The sequence below is a fragment of the Manihot esculenta genome, chromosome 3, assembly GCF_001659605.2.
Source record: "Manihot esculenta cultivar AM560-2 chromosome 3, M.esculenta_v8, whole genome shotgun sequence".
Classification (NCBI taxonomy): Eukaryota; Viridiplantae; Streptophyta; class Magnoliopsida; order Malpighiales; family Euphorbiaceae; genus Manihot; species Manihot esculenta.
In genome coordinates, this window is record NC_035163.2 from 29773755 (window position 1) to 29791619 (window position 17865).

Consider the following 17865-nt stretch of genomic DNA (forward strand, 5'->3'; position numbering starts at 1 on the left):
TCAACAGTAAACACTTATTCTCACACTCAAATTAATATATTGAAAAATAGAAGAAAAGCAATGAATTTTTTAAAATTTTAATAATATTAGAAAATAATGTATATTTATTAATGTGATTTTTTTTATATCGTAAAAGAGTATAAACAAATATGGTATTTTCCACAATCTAATGGTAATATGACAACAACTTGATATAGGGTATTGTTAACTAATATGTTATTGTTAACTAACATGTTGATAATTTCACAATTATAGGCGTAATGGAAATATGTTGTATTTGTTAACGGTAATTTCATGATAAAACTCATTCTACCGAGAGAATGATAAATCTTAATAGTGATCCGGGTGTTAAAATATTTAGATCTTCGTTCTTAAATGAGTCTACATTTTTTATTTATTAAATTCTTATCATATAAGTTTATATTGGAGTGACAATTCATAATTTATTTTGGACGGTTATTATATAGTATCCACAATCTAGAATTAAATTATAAAATTTTAATTTAGTTATAAACTCAAGTAAAAAACAAAATAAATAAATATGAATTTTAATTTTAATAAAATAAAAAATATATAATATCATCTTAAAATCAAATTATAAAATTTTGAATTGATTTTTTTTTTGAAAGCAAACATTTTGAATTGATTATAAATTCAACTAAATGAGTATAAATTTTAATATTAGTCTAACCACAAATTTATGGCAAAAAATACATAATTATAATTTATAATATATTTTGAATATTTTTATAAAGACATTAGAGAAAAATAAGTTAAAATATAAATTTAGAATTTTTTATTATCAAATTAAAGTTGAGAGATATTTTGATTTATTTTTTTAAATTTATAAATAGTGAGTGAAATTTAAACATCAATTAACTTATAAATCAATAATAATAAGTTTTAAAAAATTAATATTAAAATTAAATTTAAAAAAATTTATGATATAATTTGAATTAAACACCATTACTAATACAAAATTTTGTACACGCATGTTATAACGACAGAATAAAGGGTTGCGATTTCTAATCCTATTAGAGATACAACTCATCTGCACGAAAATGGAATCGCTAATAATCCTTGGAGGTGGTAAAATGAGTGAAATTAATAAAAAAATAAATTATATAATTTTTTTTATGATAGTTTTTCCCTTGCCTATATATACATGATGGAATATTTTATCTGAATAATTGAAAACAACAACCAATTCATGATTGAGCATGCATGTAGCCTATATTTTTTTCCCCTTAGTTTGGCCTCATATCATTGGGTGAACATGTATGTATATTATTTTCAGTAGAATGAAATAAATTATTGGGACGAGCTGTTTATATAATTAATTCAATATTTCACTTTTTTTTATGAAAAAAGATTGTGCTATAGATTTTAATAAAATAGCAAAATTACTTTACCGAAATTAAGGAATATAATGGCTCAAAACTTTTAAATATTTGCAAAAATTTTACACAAATTATTATTGATACTATATAAAAATTGTCTCACAAGTGGTCATTATAAAATAAATCTATTTAATAATAATTAGATAAATTAAAGATGTAGTCATCTTGAAATAAGAAAAATTCAAATATTTAACATCCAAATTATTATTAAAAAATTCACCATTTTCTCGTCAAGGCAAGTCTCGATATTAAATTACCATTATTAAACATAATATGATATATTTCAATTATAATTATGGTTGTGAAATTTTTATCTAAAAAATTAAAGATATTTTATATTAAGCAAACGGTTAAATTATTATTGGATTATAAAAAAATATTATATTCATCTTAATTTTTTATAATATAAAAAAATATACAGATAAAAGTATATTATTTTTTCATATAAAAATTTTAATTTTTTTTTATAATTTTATTTATTAAATTATTAATTTGAATATTAAAATTACTATAAAAAAGACTAACCAATATCTCATGTCGTTCTCCTACATGTTCTCATTGATTATAACTCAATTCCATTACGGTTATATAATGGATTTAAATTTCAGTACATCAATTATTTTATAAAATTATATTTTAAAAAATCTTTATTTTCCTCGATTTCCTTAAAGTAAAGGCGGAGAGACAGTGAGCCATGTTGCAAAAGAAGTGTAAGGTGGAGTAGTACGTAGTTATCCGGCAAATCCAACAACATTGTCAAATCAAATATCAATTCAAATCATTGCCTTTTATCTCCATTTCATATCTCTCTCTCAGCCTTAGAGAACCCAAAGCAACTCAATGACTCATACCACTGACTCACCCTCCCTCTGGCTTCCCATAGGACCTTTTATTATTAAAAATAATTCCAACTAAGCTTCAATATTCTTACTCGAGAATCAAATAAATTTTTTATATTATTATTTAAGAATCAAATAATTTTTTATTTAATATAATATTATTTTTAATAATATAATATTATTTTTAATAATATAATTCTATTATTTTTAAAAAATATAATACTCAGCAGAAAATTTATCACTTCTTATTAAAAAATTAGAGAAACTATTACTTTTTATATAAAAAACCATTAAAGAATTAAAAAATGCGAAGGGACAGGTAAACATGGTGAGGAAAATTGGGGTGGAATTTCATGAGCACTTCCAGAAAAATCATAATTGGCTTTGATTGATTGATTGATTGATTTAAAGTGATGTGGGCCAATTTGTAAAGATAAGTTTCTTTTTCTTTTTTCTTTTTTAACAGTGATTTTGTTTTACCTTATTCATCATAAACAACACTGCCGTATGCAAACAATCAGAAATTTGTGTTTCAGCTTCAAATTGTGCGTGCGCATGTGCAAGCGCAGTCTCCTCCCCTCGTGTGCCTCCATTTTCTACCACTTTCTCTCCTGCTCATTCACCCCCCAAGCTTTATCATCTGCCATCACCCATCATTTTGTACGTAAACAAAATTTGAATTTGAGAGAAATATTAGTTTTAGTTTTTTTTTTTTTTCCTGTTGTGGATGTAATAAGGGAAATGGAAGCTGGTAAAATGGACACCTGTAGCTGTAGACAGTGGGAATTTTTGAAGCTCGTCATCCTTTTGCTGGCTGGCATTCCTGGGTGGCTATGTATGAAAAGGAAGGTACTATAAATTGGAAAGTACCTATATTCTTTTGCAGCCCAAAAACGACAATAAGGGTAGTGGGGTCTTCAAATTGTTTGAGGATATCTGTTCAGGGGAGTCTCATGTCTGTGGAGAGCCATTTGTCTCCCAGTCAATGAACATTCCACGTTTCACATCAATATTTCTATTTCATTTCTGATTTACTCATTATATGACATATTATATACTTAATTTTACTCTTTCTTTTTTAATCAGACACCCTTAATTTCTTTCATATCATGTTTGGAATTGGAAGAGCCTATTGTGTTTTGGTTTATTAATTGTTCAAACGATTCAAAGCGGTGAGAGGATGGATCGTGCTGCCGATGATGATGCCTCCTGCTATTGGTGTCTCCTCTCTTTTCGCTTGGTCAGGGATCTCCAATGAGCCTTAGGCCGTGGATTAGTTCAGGCTTACTGTTTGTTGTTGATACCTTTACTGTGAGGGAATTACTTTTTTTACTGTTTGTAAATCAAGTATTTTAATTATATATATTTTTTCATGTTGAAATCTGCCTGTAACAAATAAATGTGTCTAATAAAATCATTAAAAATTTTAATAATTAAATGATCTCAATTCACAGTAAACTTTAAATTAAAATTAAAATGATTTAATTGATCTTATTTCACAATTAAAGTGTAATTTAAATATTTTTATTTACTTATTTTAAAATATTTATAAAAAAACAAAATTATCTCAAGCTCCTTGGAAAAAAAAAAACTGAAACCATATATTAAAAGGAAAAAAAAGGAATCAGTTCCTCTCTCTCCCTCTCTTTTTCGGAAATGGAAACGGGCTCGTGGACGACATTATTCTCAGGTACAATACGGAGGAAAAACAAGAATCGATTTCCAAACGTATACGGCAAAAGATATTATAGTTTATAGAGAAATTAGTAATAAAAATAATAAATAATAATGAAAAGTTTCTGATAGCAAAGAACAAACGAAAAAGAAAGAAAGAAAAAAAAAAAAACAGATACGTGTCCCCATCGTTTTTCTGCATTGATGCTTCCTCTCCCAAATTTTTTCAATTCTCTGCTTCACAATACAATAATGGAAAGTGGAAACCCATGTTTTGGTTCACATGCTAAGATTTCATGGCGTTTGAGTTATCATTAAAATATCTCACTGTTTTTCTCTTCCTGCAAAACTGCTCATTTATTCCTGCTGTTGCTATATAGTCTGCTACTATTCAATACTCATTTGTTCACTAGTGCCATTGGAGAGAGAGAGAGAGAGAGAGAGACGATACAATGCTCTAGATCAAGATACCCTTCCAAGAACAGAAACATTATAGCTTGTTATCTATTTGTTTAGGTCTCTAAATCTCTTTACTCGGTGAGTGTTAACTTCAATGGAAGTAATATTTTTTTACTTCTGTTTCAGTACAAGTGAAATGAGAGAGAAAGAGAGAGAGAGCGATGGAGAGAGACAAGGGTAAGAGCGTCGCAGCTTCTACTCTTATATAAAGAAACTCACCTTAATTACAGATTTCACTCAATTCCAATTTCTCTCATGATAAACTTTGCATCAATGCAAATGAGTAAAAAGAAAAGAAAAGAAAAGAAAAGAAAATAAAAAAAGACCATTAACGAGAGAGAGAGAGAGAGAGAGGAGAAGAGATTTCTGTTGGTAAGCTCACCTCTACAAACTTATATTCCCAAAGTTGGTTGTCCAGTGGCGAAATCATCATAATGCAAGCATGGAAAAGGCAGTACCACTGCCACCTCCTTCGACCACCAATAGTTACCCAAATAGGATCACAACAAAGAACATTTCTTTTATTTCTTTTCATCAAGGCATGAAAAGCTTGTTTCCACACTTGCATCTCCAAGCCTCTGGGTAATACTCTAATGGCACACTCAAACCAGGTTGAATCGGCACATGAACAGGTTGACATGGAAAACACCTTCCACACTTGGATCTACAAGTGGGTGGCGAAGAACCTGGTCCGCTGAGTCGTTTCTGACTGAGAACTCTGTCAACTGCCTTCAACTCTCTTCCTCTTTCCCCTTCATCTGGAAACCCACAACCTGAAACAATAAAGCACTCAATTATAGACAGAGTTATGAATTCAACAAGAGGGTCAGTTAGTGATGATTCGGATTCTTACCGAGTAGGGACAGAGTGGTAACCGAGGAAGATAACAAAAGGAGAAAAGTGAGTGCTGTTGATAGGTAGCGGAGGCGGAGGCGGTGGGGGAAGAGGGTCATCGCCGAGTGTGGAGGTAAGGAAGCTAGAAGTGTTGTGTATTGCAGAAGTAAGAAGGAAAAGGATCTAAGAAGGAAGCATAGATTTAGAGAGAGAGAGAGAGAGAGAGAGAGAGAGTGATAATTGCAAAAGCTTTTGCGTGTGAGCGTGTGGAAAGAGTGGTCTAAGTCAAAGACATATACCGAAAAGATTAGAGAAAATGAGAAACAAGGGAAAAGTTTTGTTTTATTGTTGGGCCAAAGAGAGAGGGGGTGGGCTCTACCTGCTTTTCCTGCCCTGAATGATTGTCACGTAGTTGTATTGCCCAAAGTTTTGTATTACGCGACGTCGTTTTCTCCCCCTCCATCCTCTTCCCTGCTCTCGTTTCTTGTTCTTCCAGCAACCCCATTAACCCACAACCACGCCACCCTCTACTTGGCCGTGCCACTGGTCATTCTCAGTTTATGCACGCTCAATATTTATTGCTGAGAGAGGGAGAAACGTTGGATTCTTTTGGGGGTGGGTGTGGATTCACAATGTAGCAATCGCCGTGATTTTCAGCAATTGTAGTATTAAGCATGCGCTTTGACTTCACTCTCTTCTTTTCAAACGCATCTCTTAGTCTCCACAGTTTAACGTATAATTTACCTACCATCAAACACGGCATGCACCGCCACATGCCAAAAAAGCCAATCCATTTCTTAATAGTTCTTTGAGGGAAAACCTAAAAAGAAAAATCATAACAAAACCAAAGAAGAAAGTAGAAAGAGACGCAGCAAGTCAAAAGGAGGGACTGCAAAGATCATGAAGTAGAGAGACCAACAGTCAACTTAACCAATTAAAAATGATTTTTTTAAACTTTATTACTGTTCGTAGATATAATTGGATTCATCTGCTGTTTTTGAATTCTATCAATGTGATTTAATTTTTCACAATTTTATTATGTATTAAATCAATTATAATATCATAATAAATTTTCAATAATTTATTTGGCATTCAATACCATTAATTTGAACATGATAAATATAATAAATGATTCTTTAATTTACATAAATGCAAAACAGTCTTTATTATCAATAAAAATCCACTTATATAAATTGAGAAATCTCATCAATGAACCGAGATCAATAGTCACCGGATATAAACACTTGCAAAATATGGAATAATGACGAGAGGTCTATCAATGATAGACTTATAGAGATTTTACGACATTAACGTCAGATTCAAAATTTGTAGAGTGATAATAAATGGAAAAAGATACAAAAATAAATAAATTATAGTAAAAAAGAAAAAAAATAATTTATGTGAAAACGTGAAAGAGAGGGATCCGATCTCTTTTTGAATTAAATTAGTGATATATATATTTCTGATTGCACTCATTGTATATGTTCTATCGGACTTGATTAAAATACCCTCTAATGGACGATTAGATAATAAATGCAGAACTGGCTAATTTATACATTGTTTATCGAGTGTGTCACGTTAAACTATTTTACCGCATACGCATTTATGGCTCCTATGATATATACTAATATGTAAAAGATTGGCATTTTATCCCAATCTCATCAGATTGTTCTCAGCTCACTCAATCCATATTAAGATGAATTTTCTAATTACTTATAATTTGTCAGGTTTTTATCCAATACCGAGTCTTGAAAGGATCTATCCAACTGTTTCATACACTGATAGGAGTAAGGGTATTGCTAAGATAAGTTGGATTTTCTGCTATTCGATTGGACCAATCGATTAAATTTATAAAATTCTTTTAAATTTCATGTAGACACGTTATTATTTTAACGTGGATTGTTATATATATATTTTCACTCACCAAATATTATAACTAAAAATATTAATCAGAACTAAATTAATTTTAGCTCATACTTTTAAAATAACTTCATATTAAGGCAATTCTATTCACTATTGATTCAAAACACAAATAAATTAATATTTTTCATATAAAAAATACATAAAATTTACACATTTATATTTTAAATGCATGTGAATAAAATTTAAATAAGTTTTTTCTGCTGCTTTAAATCAATATTGTCTCGTTAAAAATGTAATAAATTTGAGGGATATGTAGTGTTAATTATTAATGTTGGAGACAATTTCCTGAAATATGAGATTAAAATAGTTCATTTGCAGTTGGGATTGAAATATTTATAGTCCAGGATCTCTCGCCATCAACAAGTCGCAGACAGGTAATAATAGAAATATAGTAAATGAAGGCTAAAAGTAAATATTTGCAGAAGAAGAACGTCCTCAGGCTGATAGCAACAGCACCCGCGTGTACCTCCTGCACACTCCTCATTTTTGCTCATTCTTAAGATTAAATTTTTAGCCATAATTTTATATTGTAAAAATTATATCTCAAAATTTTATTATTTTAAATAGAAATAAAAAAAATTTTCCAATTCTAATTTTGAATAATTGAACAATTATTTTTCGATTGTTTAATTGCAATGTTACACAGCCAAAATCTTTAATATATAATTTCAAAATAAGGGCGTGGGTTGGGTGTGTAATCGCGTAAGCGGGTGAAAATAAGGGGGCTGTCTCCATGTCTCGTACGAAACAAACATCTGAGTCAAGGTTTAACCTTTCCTTCCCTCGACCCACAGCCCCTTTTACCTCACCCGATACCCACCATTATTAAACTTCGCTTTCCCTCCCTCTCTCTCTAGTCTCCACCGCGTACTATGACCTAATAAATATCATAAATTTTTAATTTTAATAAAAAGTTTTAATTTTTAAATTTATTTTAATTATAATAATTTTTAAATTACTTTACGCTCTATTATATATCATTGTATTTATCATATAAATAGAATAACATTAAATTAAAAATAATTTTAATAATTTTTATATTAATTTTATATAATTTAATTAAAAAATGTGTAATAAATATTTGTAAATGTAAATGTTTATGATCCTTAAATTTATTTTTATATGAGTTCGAAATTTAAATATGATATGCATAAATATTAAATCAACCAATTCAACCCATGATCTTCCTGTGCGGGCCAAGAAAAACCGATCGCCACTGCTCGGCCAATTGTGGTCTGGAATTGCTGCTCTGAAATCCGTGGAGTTCTGGGCTCGGTGGCATTCATACAAGGGCAGAGATTTAGCTGCCGGGTTCAATACTTAAACATCGCTGCCTCTCTCAGGTTCTGGCTTGGCTCTGATTGGGCGATGCAAGCAACAAGTAGAGAAATTTGTAACTTTTATAAAATGATGATAATTTTAATAATAATAAAATATAATAAAGAGATTTTTTTTTATTGAAAACATTTATATATCAATACCATATTACAATTATAAAAATTTTAACATTTTTCTTTCAGAAAATTGTTTTTTTTTTTTTGAGAATAAAGAATGCCAGTTAAATGTAGATGATGACAAATAGAATGGTTTTTCTAAATAAAAGGAAAATTTTTTGAAGGAATATAAACTTTTACATAATTCAGAATTTTAGAAAAAAGGAAGAAATAATTGAATAGAAAGGAAAACTCCAAATGGCTAGGCAGTAGCATAGGCCTGGTAGCAAGTGGGAAGTGGGCCTAACACTAAATTATAGCAATCTAAGTAGGAGAACAGGCCTTCTTAAATGATACTGTAGAGGCCCTGAGGAGCTTTGTGTATGAACAGTGTGGACTTTGGCCAATGACGAGTAGACATCATCCACTATTATAGATAATATAAAATTATTAACCATTCGTTTTACACTATTCATTTTATAAAAACAAATTCAAATAAACTTTTAAAAAATAATAAAGATTTTAATTTTTTTTAAAGTGAAAAATTTTTAAGTTAGAAAAAGAATTAGAAAAAATTCAATTGAAGTAAATTTTTATCAAATTTTTTATTCTAAATGGAGAGTAAAGTTTATAACACTGCCTAAACAGTAGAGGTTAGATTTTTTCAGTTTGGGTTGTGGTTAAATTGTTAGGGGTTGAAATAGATGCATTGGGTGTAGAAAATTGAAAAGGACAGTTCATGTTCATATATATGCTATTGCACAAATCCTTTTAGTCTGTTTTCTGTCAATTTGTACATTTTAGGGCAGGAATTCTAAGCTGCTTTTCTAAGAGAATGTGCTTTCCTTTTCACTTTTTGGGAGGGGAAGGAGAGGCTAGTGGAGAACCCACCAATTTTGCCTCTTTTATCCCATTCTTGGTCTCACATTTTGAGAGGGAGTTGCTGTTAAAAAACCATACCATTTCATGTTACTTTGTTGCATTTTCAGTTTCAAGGTTATTTGTCAATTAACGTATGGCCCACTTCATCCTGATTAAACATGAAACTTCTCATCTTCATACTGTTGAACAATGATGCAAGCTGATAAAAAAAAGGCTAAATTGCATTGGGTCAAGCAAAAATCTTATAATTAAGATAGGAAATTCTACTATTACTTTGTTTTTTTAAAAGTAAATATTACTTTATAGATAATTATTATTAAAAAAATCAAATAAAATTAGTGTACATAAAGTGGATAAAAAACAAACTGAAAATATATAGATTAATAATATAAAAATGATAATAAAAATTTATTTACATAAATCAATAAAGAACTTTCAAATATATTTTTTTTAGACTCCAGTTTCCACTTTCTAAATTAATAAAAAACAATTAACGACCGTAACCGTGTGCAACGGAAAGGGTGGGCGTGGTTTCGCGGGATATTTTTACAACAGTGTCAGGTGTCAAGCGGCATAAATGCAATTTGCACACTTTTACTAACACGTAGGTCTTACCCACGTCTGCACAGTGAATGCTATTTCAAATTATTTTTATATTAATTTTTTTATTATAAAAAATCACTATTTAAATTTTATAAAAAGATAAAAAATATCATATAATTTTATTATAAAATTTAAAATTTAAAATTTAATTTATATTAAAATAATATTTATAATATTATATGTATATAAATAAAAAATAATAATTTTTAAATGTTATTAAAAATATTAATGTAAAAATTACATTATATTTTTTTTATTTTTATTTTTAATTAATAATTATATTTTAATTATTATTAATATTTTTTAACAGTATAAAAAAACTCTCACTTTTTGTTAATAATGTGATATTTCATGTATTAATTTAATATAAAATAAATTATAAATTTTAAAATAAAAATAATAAAATTATACAATATTTTTTTATATTTTTATTTTTATATTATATAAAAAATTATAAATTAATATTTTAATTTAAAAATATATATTAAAATGTATTTAAAATTTTAAGTAATTTATTAATTTATTACACTATTAAATTTACATCGTAAGTGTTATAGAAAGATTAATTAAAAGAAATTAAAAATTAATAAATAATTTTTTTTTAAAATTATAAAGATTAAATAAGAAAATATTTAATAATTAAAATTAATAAAAAAATTAATTAATATATATTTTTTAAATTTTAAAATATTTTAATATATTTTTAATATCAATTAATAAATTTTTTATATAAATAGAAAATTTATAATTTTCTTTTTATTATTTAATTGCAGGACGATAACTATGCTTTTTAACAACTTCATTACACTAGGTAAAAACAACTTTTAATCCACCATTATTTTTTTACTTTTATCTACGTGGCAGTCTAGGGTGCATTCCCATCTTCAAAAAGCTCCCTAATACTCCCCAAGCTTACAAAATAACATAAAATAAAATAAAATGCAAAAAAAGGCGCAAACGCATCGGCATTGCTAACGCTCTCGCTTGCTCACTTCCCCCTCGCGTCTCCGCCTTTACCCACTTCTCAACGCCCCCCCCCCCTCCACTGCTCCACAGAACTACAACCGCCTCCTGCCTCTCTCTCGACCTCTACCGAACCTCTCTCTGTCTGGCAGCATGGACGCCGGCGTCACGTCATTCCGGTCGATACTCGAGAAACCCCTCACTCAGCTCACTGAAGAAGACATTTCTCAGCTCACTCGCGAGGATTGCCGCAAATACCTCAAGGAAAAAGGTCCTTCCCTTCTATTTATCCTTTTTCTCATTGCATTTTTTTGGGTTTTTTCCACTCCTCCCTCTTATTTTCCATATTTGTCCTTGGGTTTCCTTCATATTTTGCGGTGCCTGTAAATTTAGAGGCAGCTGACACGTGTCTCATTTTTTCTCCGGCTTTTGTTGGAATGTTCCCACAGGAATGCGGAGACCTTCCTGGAACAAATCACAAGCGATCCAGCAAGTAATCTCCCTCAAAGCTCTTCTTGAACCTAGTGAAGATTCCGGTGCCGGTGCTCTGAGAAAAATCTTGGTTTCCAAACCACCGGTGAGTCCTACGTCTTTCTACTAACAGTGAACTAGTGTTGTTTGTTGTGCTTAGATTAAGTATACGTACCGTTCTGATTTTTCTGTAGGCTACTTCAAATTCGGTTCATTCAATTAAGGAGCCCAGTGATACCAATAACAACGCGATTTCGGGGTCTGCAGATGAGACTGCTCCGAGTCGGCAAAACGACTCTCCAAAAGCTACTCCTCCAGGGCCGTTAGATTCCCAACCGGGAGAGACCGATAATAAAGACAGTGCCACCAGGTTAATCTGTGCTTTTCAATTTTACTATTTTTTTTTAATTAATTGTTTTTTATTTTCTAACGTCAATGAGATTATTTATTTAACCTATATCACTAGTGGAGTGATTTCAGTCAATTGATGTAGATGGACCTTTCAAATGTGGCAATTTAGTGCTTTTCTTTAACTGCAAATTAGTTCTCTCAGAATGCTTATCCAATTCTGGGTTAGGTTTGACTGGTGAGGGATAATATTGCTTTGTGGGTTTTATTGCAGGCTGTATATACAGTTACTTTGTTTCTCTAGTTGAGTGGACTGGGTCTTAGTACTAGTGACAGAATTCTGAGGTGGATAGAGTAGGAGTCTCCTCTAAATTTAGGGATTAGCTGATTTGGTATTCTTTGGTTAAATTGTCTTGCACGTGTCTTATTTGACTCCATCTTCTAATTGTACGTGAGCTTTCTTTTTTCTTTTCTTTCCTTTTTTTTTTCTTCATGAAAATAAGTTTTAGAGATGATGCTATATTTCTTTGCTTTGTGTCCTTGAACTTGAGGTGTCCGGCATAAATGATTTGAACTTGTTAGTCCTTATGTCCTCTATTTCTTCTGAATAAAAAGGGAAGAGCTTCACATGACACTGGAAATAAAGAAAAGGAAGAAGGTGGGTGTTTGAAAGAATGGTGTTCAGAATTAGGAACACCTATTGTTTGGCTGATATGGTTATGAATAATGTAACTTTGAAACAAGTGGGTTTAAACATGCCACTATTTGTTTCTGATTATAAATGTGGTCCTGTTAGATAGCACTTGTTTCTAGTTTGTTTGTTGGTAGATGGTTTGCGTTGTCAATTAATGCATTAACACAACTAGCATTCATGATTGAAACTGTGCACCATGCCATCCAAAATATGGTTATCTCATTCTCAATTGTTTTAATTCAGTATTTGAAAATGTGGCTACAGATGTAATGATGCAGCAGATGGATTGGTTGGGCAAATGACAATTTTCTATTGTGGAAAGGTGAATGTGTATGATGGAATCCCTCCTGATAAGGTAATGAAGCTTCCCTTTTGCATGGATACATGGAGATAACTCTGATAGCATGATGGCCTTCCAATGCGTCCAAAATATGGATTTGCAGGCCCAGACAATCATGCATCTTGCAGCAAGTCGAATTCAATTACCTCTGGATGATCCAACTCGTAGACCTGCATTTTCATTTCCATGTCATTTTCAGATCCCAAGTGACAAACATGGTTTTATTCCTCCGAATGCTGCAGTCTTTCAATCTACTCAAACAGGTAGGATTTTAATATGGAAGTTTTTGCCACTTTCCCTTTAAATCTTATAATTTTGGGCACTGAGATTGTGTTTCCGAGAATCACTTGAACTAGGTGTGATGTGGCTCAAGCTAGAGATGTGTTTGTTTAACAAATGGACACCTAAAGCAGTATATGTCCTAGCAGGGAAAAAGAAATTATAACTCCAGTAATTACTGTTGTTACAAAGAAATGTAGTGATACTTGAAAGTTTTGAAACATTAATAGTCACTTTTCGTCTTTTCCAGATCGTCATTACAAAACCCCTGGATAGAGCCTAATGTTACTTGATCATGATGTCTATAGATAAATGAACCATTTGGCTAGATTGATAAAAGAAATGAACTCATGTAATATTTAGTATAAACTATCACAAAACTATAAAGTTAAAAACATAGGCTCATAAGAAATTGCTTTTCATTCAGTGATATGAAGTAAATGGTCTTTGCATTGACTTTACAGAAAAGATGAAAGAATACTCTCATCCGTGTAAGGACAAAGCAAACATATCTCTTGAACCTGGTAAGTGCTCTCCTTAGCTGCTTGTCGTGTAGATTCTCATCTTTATTATACTGATCATGCTTCTACTTCATCCCCTATCAAGGTGATCGAACAAATCATTGTTTGAGCAATTTTAACATTTTCTAGCATTTGATATTGGCATAACAGAAGTGAAAAAGATAAATGAAGGGGCGGTTTTTTTTTTTTTTTGTGCTGTTGGGGGGGGGGCATTTTCTATCATTTGATGTTGTGGAGTGCTATTCATTGCACATCTATTGCTGGCAATGAATCACATGTTTTTGCCCCCATCAACAGTGCATCCATGTTGGTATTGTCAGTGACTCAGTGCCAACAATTTTTTTTTTTTGGATAAAAGTGTTGGTTGCATCCATTAACCCCTTCCATGTGATGCTTAATTCACTGTCCTCTTCTTCTTTTCATGTGCTGGGGTTATCACTATTTGCATCAGCACCAAGTACCAACAGTTTTTGGCATTAGCAATATTGCATTGGCGCCACTTCTCTCTCCTGCTTCATGTTTTCAGAATAACTTTTTCTTTTCCTTGCACTCTTAGTGTCACTTGCTCATGGCACAGCCACTCTGCTTCTATGTGTTTAAGCAAGAGATTGCTTGTCCAGTACATATATGAATATGTATATATATGCTTGTGATTCAGCAGTGAGAAGTACGCTGAAGCAGAACCTTTACTTTATTTACTGAAAGTAAAAAGTCGGTTGCATATCCTTTTAACACTGTTTACTCTCTAAAGATGTAGAGGGTCAAGCAAACAGAAGAGTGTCATTGCAGAGATATCTGGAGAAGAAAAAAGATAGGTATTCACAGTGTCAAAGATTATCCACTGGTGACCTTAACTTGGTGTTTCATGTATTGTAGAAAAGCCATTAATCCAACCAGCATTGTGCTTTTCTTTATTTCTACTGCATATATCACTATCAGGGGAAGATTTAAGGGCAGGAAAAATACAGGGCCCACTTCTTCTAGCTTGGAGGTGTATTTGAACCATCATGTGAGGATGCATACCTCAAGTGAACAAACAACCAGGAGCAGCACAAGCTCTCCATCCCAGCCTGGAGTACCACCTACCTTGTGTAGCTCAGCTGAGGATCAGTCAAAGATTTCCTGTTTTTCTGTTGATCTTAATGAAGGTAGACTGTAGAATTATTTTCCATTACATATTTTATGACTTGAAATGTGCACGACATTTATGCTAATTCTTGATTTAGTGCTCAGTATTGGACTGTTGATATCAAATATTTGATATATGGGCTGTCCAATCTCATTTGTTTTTGGGATTCTGAAGAAGGCATGTAAAGATATGTTTCTACAAAAGATCAGCAAGACATTTTTTTTATAGTGTTGAGACATGCCACCCAACTATAACTTCTGGTTATACCCGTACCGTGTTTGGGTAGAATTATTTGTGCGCTGCTAAGTGTGACATTGTTAAGCACTTGAAAAGGGGTAATTCTGATGTTCTAGTTATATATATTTCATTTTACTCCAGCCGGGGCTCATACTTGAGACCTCACCATCCTATAGATGAATTCAATACTACTGAACTAAAACTCATTAGTGAACAGAAGCTCATTTGTTAGGTGTAAGGTAATTCTAGTGCTGCTTCTAGGGAATGTTTTCATTCTTCATGAATGGCTCATACAAGTTGCATGTTATAATGAACGTATGCAAAGGTGGTTTACATATATTGGTGCTTTGCAGATGTCCGAGAATGTTGAAATGCTAGTTGTGATGGACGATGCTTCGAACTTTGTAGAGTGCCCTGTATAGACAATCACCATTGTCTAAGAGGAAACAACCTAACAATATTCAGCTGTTCAGCATGCGTGCAGCTTACATGATCTGAGCTCTTCCTTGATGATGAAGGCAGTTTTTATTTTTATGTTTTGTTTTTAACTAAACTCATGCCATCCCCACCTCTCCCTAAAGATCCCTATGAGAGAATTACTAGTTAGCAAGGGATTTTACTCTCAGCTGATCAATTTTGTACTAGAATCATGATCCTGAGAAATTCCTTGTTTCTGATTGTAATATAACCTTGGGTTGAACCATGCAGCCACGAGCAGATAAGCTCTTTACATTATGTAAACTTGAATGGATGCTACCATTCAACGTTCTTGAAGCTTTTCATCTAGTTTTTACCTTCCTGGATGATTACTAGCATGACATGCAACTGCCCTGTACTTGATAGGCCAAATGCATAATTTATCTTCTATTTTGTTTTAGAAAGTGATTTTTTTCGGTTCACCTTTATATTTATACTTTTTACTCTTCCAATTTTTAAATTATGGAACTTTATCCATGTGATTGGAGTGGGATATTCAGTCACTCTCGCATGACAAGAGTTGAAAGTTGAATGGGTAAGATTAATCCCTTCTAGTTTATAGGGATTAAATTATTGACGATTTAAATGTTGTAAATAAAACAAGATAAAAGTGGGGGAGTGAGTAATGCATTCAATTATATATATAAGACCTAGTTGATTAATAATAATTTAGTTGGTTTATGCTATCAACTTATTATTGGAATGCCATCGATTACAGATGTCAAAGGGAAGGGACATGATGAAAAAAATAAGTAAATGAATTCTTTTAGAAATTATTCATAATTTTAATTTATTTTAAAAAATAAAATATTTTTAAGTTAAGAGACTCGGTAATAAATCAATTAAATTAAAATTTTATGATTTTTTTTTTAATTTTAAATAGGATTTATTTGTTTGATAAGGGTGTTAAGCTCCTTTACCCCTTATTAAGATATTTCTAGAACCGATTCCTAGATACGGTTTATCAACGCTTTACGTACCCCTTTCTTCGGGTATAGAGTATTTTCTCTCTTTTCTCTTCATTTCCTCTAAGAATTCATGCACGATTATTTAGCTACTACCTCTTAAAGCAGAAGGAGCCTTTTCTTCTTGTTTCTAAAAGTGGTGGCCCTCCCCACTTCTAGATGGGGTTTGTGCAAATATATAAAAAAAAAAATTTCTTTGGCAGATTTGACGTTACATGAGAGGAGCTTTGTTATTTGATTTACCTTGTATTGTGTGTTTTGCTGGTAGGTCTGGTGAAGACACTCTTTTATTGATTTGTCTATTGGTTTGTGGCGATGGGCTGTTCTAAAGTTATCTTGGGTTGTTTCCAGAGAAAGAGTATCTCAGAAACATAATAATGAGACGTTGAGTGGATGTGTCCAGTCTCTTAAGACCGAAATGAGCTGCAGCTCTGCCTTCCCTGTTCTTATGGTGCTTCAGCTTCTAGGTCCAGCTTGCATTATATCGATTATTTTTCCAGCCTTTGACCTTGGTTTGTTTGTCCTTGTTTTTGTTTGGAGTTGGGCCAAAGTAGCCGTACAACCAACTCTAGTGGTGGTTGGTCTACCAACTCCAGTGCTGCATGGGAAGGAGATTCCTGATTCTACTTCTCCAGATGGACTACGAAGAAAACTCATCGTGTGGAGTCTAATGCATTTGTTAAGTTGAGCCATTGGGTCTAGAGTTTGATTGTTTTGGGCTTGACTTTTTCTATAGGCGGAGTTGGGTTGGATTTATTTTGCTTAGCCCATTTTCATGTCTTGAGCTTGTTACGTACTGGGTCTAGACTTATTTGACGTATTCCTTGCTGCTTCAATGAAATTCTAACTTATCATAGGCAGAAAAAAAAAAAAAAAAGAAGGATTTCTAACATATTGATATTTTCCATGTCATACCTCATTTCAGCATAGATCCAGTTAACAGTAGGGCTGAGCGTAAATCGGTTTAAACCGAAAAACCGAACCGAACCGATCGATTTCAGTTTAATGGTTCGATTAATCGGAAAGTTCGGTTCAGTTCGGTTAATATTTTTCAACTTATTTGATTTTCGGTTCGGTTCGGTTTAAATGTATTAAATAACCGAAAAACCGATTTTATATATATTTTTATTATTTAAAACACTGAATTGATTTATATTTTAAATTTTATATGGATTTATATAAATTTTTTAAATATTATCCTTATATATTCATATAATTTTTATTGATAAATTTATGTGAAACATTTATTGAATTATTTTACTGAAATTAGAAACAGAAAATTAAAAAAAATTACAGATTTCGGTTTGAATCAAACCGAATCGAACCGATTTTTATCGGTTCGATTCGGTTCGGTTATATTTTTATAATCGATTTTTTTGGTTTTTAATATTTTT

The 17865-nt window shown here is 31.5% G+C and overlaps 2 protein-coding genes across 5 annotated transcripts; one reads left to right on the forward strand and one right to left on the reverse strand.

Annotated features, from left to right (window-relative positions):
• Positions 1-4547: 4547 nt before the first annotated feature.
• Positions 4548-5740, reverse strand: LOC110611119 (EPIDERMAL PATTERNING FACTOR-like protein 4). Its single transcript, XM_021751253.2, has 2 exons — positions 5226-5740; positions 4548-5145 (listed from the first exon to the last, which is right to left on the reverse strand). The coding sequence occupies exons 1-2, from the start codon at positions 5323-5325 to the stop codon at positions 4907-4909; spliced, it is 339 nt and encodes a 112-aa protein (XP_021606945.1). The 5' UTR covers positions 5326-5740; the 3' UTR covers positions 4548-4906.
• Positions 5741-11009: 5269 nt separating this feature from the next.
• LOC110610545 (protein TIFY 4B) lies at positions 11010-15906 on the forward strand. Of its 4 annotated transcripts, none has more exons than XM_021750516.2 (9): positions 11011-11281; positions 11460-11587; positions 11676-11851; positions 12788-12878; positions 13063-13126; positions 13607-13666; positions 14415-14478; positions 14603-14811; positions 15383-15906. In XM_021750516.2, the coding sequence occupies exons 1-9, from the start codon at positions 11164-11166 to the stop codon at positions 15397-15399; spliced, it is 927 nt and encodes a 308-aa protein (XP_021606208.1). In that variant the 5' UTR covers positions 11011-11163; the 3' UTR covers positions 15400-15906. The 4 variants fall into 4 exon arrangements, with proteins under 4 accessions (XP_043811436.1, XP_021606208.1, XP_043811435.1 ...); XM_021750515.2 differs by having other exon boundaries at positions 11015-11281; positions 12967-13126; XM_043955501.1 differs by lacking the exon at positions 13607-13666 and having other exon boundaries at positions 11010-11281.
• Positions 15907-17865: the final 1959 nt, after the last annotated feature.